The 2,489-nt window shown below is 47.4% G+C and overlaps 1 protein-coding gene across 1 annotated transcript; it reads right to left on the bottom strand.

Moving 5' to 3' along the window:
- Window positions 1-1,282: 1,282 nt before the first annotated feature.
- Window positions 1,283-2,215, bottom strand: LOC148108974 (olfactory receptor-like protein OLF4). The gene has a single exon (XM_087866666.1). The coding sequence runs from the start codon at window positions 2,213-2,215 to the stop codon at window positions 1,283-1,285; it is 933 nt and encodes a 310-aa protein (XP_087722792.1).
- Between the last annotated feature and the right edge of the window lie 274 nt (window positions 2,216-2,489).

Raw genomic sequence — 2,489 nt, 5'->3', positions numbered from 1 at the left:
CTTTCCATGGAGACTCCACTGGGAGAGAGATACTTGCTAATCAGTGTTTGCTGTGGCTACGGTGGGCTTTCTGGACACTCGGTTGAATCACAGAGTAAAATCAGGAGACCGATTAGGAAACACAGGAGCATGTTTATAGAGAAAGTGCCTGACATGAACCTTTTGATTTCTGAGGCATGCAATTCAAGGACAGCCATGTTGAATCATACATTGTCAGGTGTGGGACAAAATTATCAGATAAGTACTCAGGTTGCCCCAGCCATGAAGTACTTCTTCAGAAAGCCCTGGGTAGCCTCCATACTGACACATGAGTGACTGCTTTTTCCCCTTGAGCAGCTGAATTCTACTCATATAAAATTCTCCAATAAAGTGTTAAAACGCAAACCCCTAAGCACTCTGGCCACGAACCCTAATAAAGTTAGATCCCTCAGAGGCACTGTCTCTCTCTCTCTCCTTCTCAATGCATCTCCCCCTCTCTGAGACCTCATAGAATAGCCTTTGGGCATTCCATGTGCCCTCCAGGACCTGTGAGGAATAGACCTGGTTTTGTTAGAGTTCACTGATGGTGCTGCTGAGGCCTGTCTTGCAGTCACAGTGAGAACCCAAGGGCTGGTGCAGCCACAGCAGAGGCTCTGGTCAGGGAAGCATCTGTGGGAATGTCCACAAGCACAGGGCACAGGGGGGTGCCCGGACTTTCCTAGCCTGAGCATCCCTGTCAGGAGCCTGAGATGTAAAGGGGACAGTGTTGGAGTCCATTTTCAGAAAGAGGAGTGAAGGTAGTGATGTAAAAAGATGGACAGACTCAGGAGAAAAAGTGGGGTTTTGTATTCTCCTCTGCAATAAAGTTACGTGAAGGGCTTAGTGGCCAATGTAGTTTCTTCCATATGAAGAATATAACTCATGATTATACCTGTGGGAAATCTAGGGAAAATTTACCTGGTATGATATAAGTCATTTGGATTGGAAGTATTTTTAAGAAATCCAACTTACCCCATGTAAGATCAGGAATTTCCAGGCATTTGCGATCCAAGGTTGGGGAAAACACCGGGGACACATGAAAATGGACAAAGGAGAAAACTGTATATCAGACAGAACAGAAGCTTAATAAGCTGAGTTATGTAAATGTATGGAGAAGTTGAATTCAAACAAATGGAAATTCCAGGAAATAAATAGAAGGGGCAGATTCTACTTCCAAAGCCTGATCAAAGAATAGCAGTTCCTGGCTCTGAGGCTGTGAGCCCTGAGATCATGGGCACTTCTTCAGCCCCAGGACAAATGGCCCTTACATCACTGGAACTCCAGTGATTCTTTTCAGAGCCCCCTTTATGTCTCTGTTCCTCAGGCTGTAGATGAAGGGGTTCAGCATGGGGGTGACCACCGTGTACATCACCGAGGCCACTGCACTTGCGTGGGAGCTCTGGGTAGCAGCAGAGCTAAGGTACACTCCTAGGCCCGTACAATAAAATAAGGAGACAACGGAGAGGTGAGATGCACAGGTGGAAAATGCTTTGTACTTGCCCTGAGCTGATGAGATCCCGAGTATGGAGGAAACGATCTTAGAGTAAGAGTAAAGGATCCCAGCAAAAGGACCACCACCCATCAAGACAGCTGCCAAATACATCACCAAGTTATTAAGAAAGGTGTCAGAACACGCAAGTTGGATCATCTGATTGAGTTCACAGAAAAAGTGGGTGATCTCTACCTCTCTTTGGAAGGACAGCTGCAACACAATTGAGGTCTGTAACAAGGAATGCAAGACATTCATGATCCAGGACACCAGAACCAGCAGCCCACAGAGCCGGGGGTTCATGATGACTGTGTAGTGCAGGGGGTGACAGATGGCCACGAATCGGTCATAGGCCATCACAGTCAGGAGATAAATGTCCAACCCTGAAAAGATTATGAAGAAGTACATCTGGGTGATGCAGCCTGCATAGGTTATGACTCTGCTCTGCGTCTGGATGTTCAGCAGCATCTTGGGGACGGTGGTGCAGGTGACACAGATGTCTGAAAAGGACAGGTTGGCCAGGAAGAAGTACATGGGGGTGTGGAGGTGGGAGTCAGAGCTGACGGCCAGGATGAGGAGCAGGTTTCCAAACACAGTGATCAGGTACATGGAGAGGAAAAGCCTGAATAGGAGGGGCTGCAGCTCTGGTTCCTCTGACAGTCCCAGAAGAAGGAATTCTGATATGCTTGTATCATTGCCTGGTTGCATGTGCTTGCATTAACTACCAGGAAAGAGGAAGAAAGATCATTAATTTTCACACGAAGGGCATTGCTCACATGTTTGACCTGGGACAATTTGTATTTTGCAGTCATGAAATTATTTTCGGGGGACACGTGTGTGGCTCAGTTGATTAAGCATCTGCCTTCAGCTCAGATCATGATATCAGGGTCCTGGGAAGGGGCCCAGAGTTGTGAGGCTCCCTGCTCAGTGGGGAATCTGCTTCTCTTTCTCCCTCTGCCCCTTCCCCCTGCTTGTGCTATCT

This window comes from Ursus americanus, chromosome 14, assembly GCF_024610735.1.
Source record: "Ursus americanus isolate L20-20 chromosome 14, mUrsAme1.1.p, whole genome shotgun sequence".
Classification (NCBI taxonomy): Eukaryota; Metazoa; Chordata; class Mammalia; order Carnivora; family Ursidae; genus Ursus; species Ursus americanus.
This window is presented reverse-complemented; position numbering and strand designations above follow the sequence as displayed.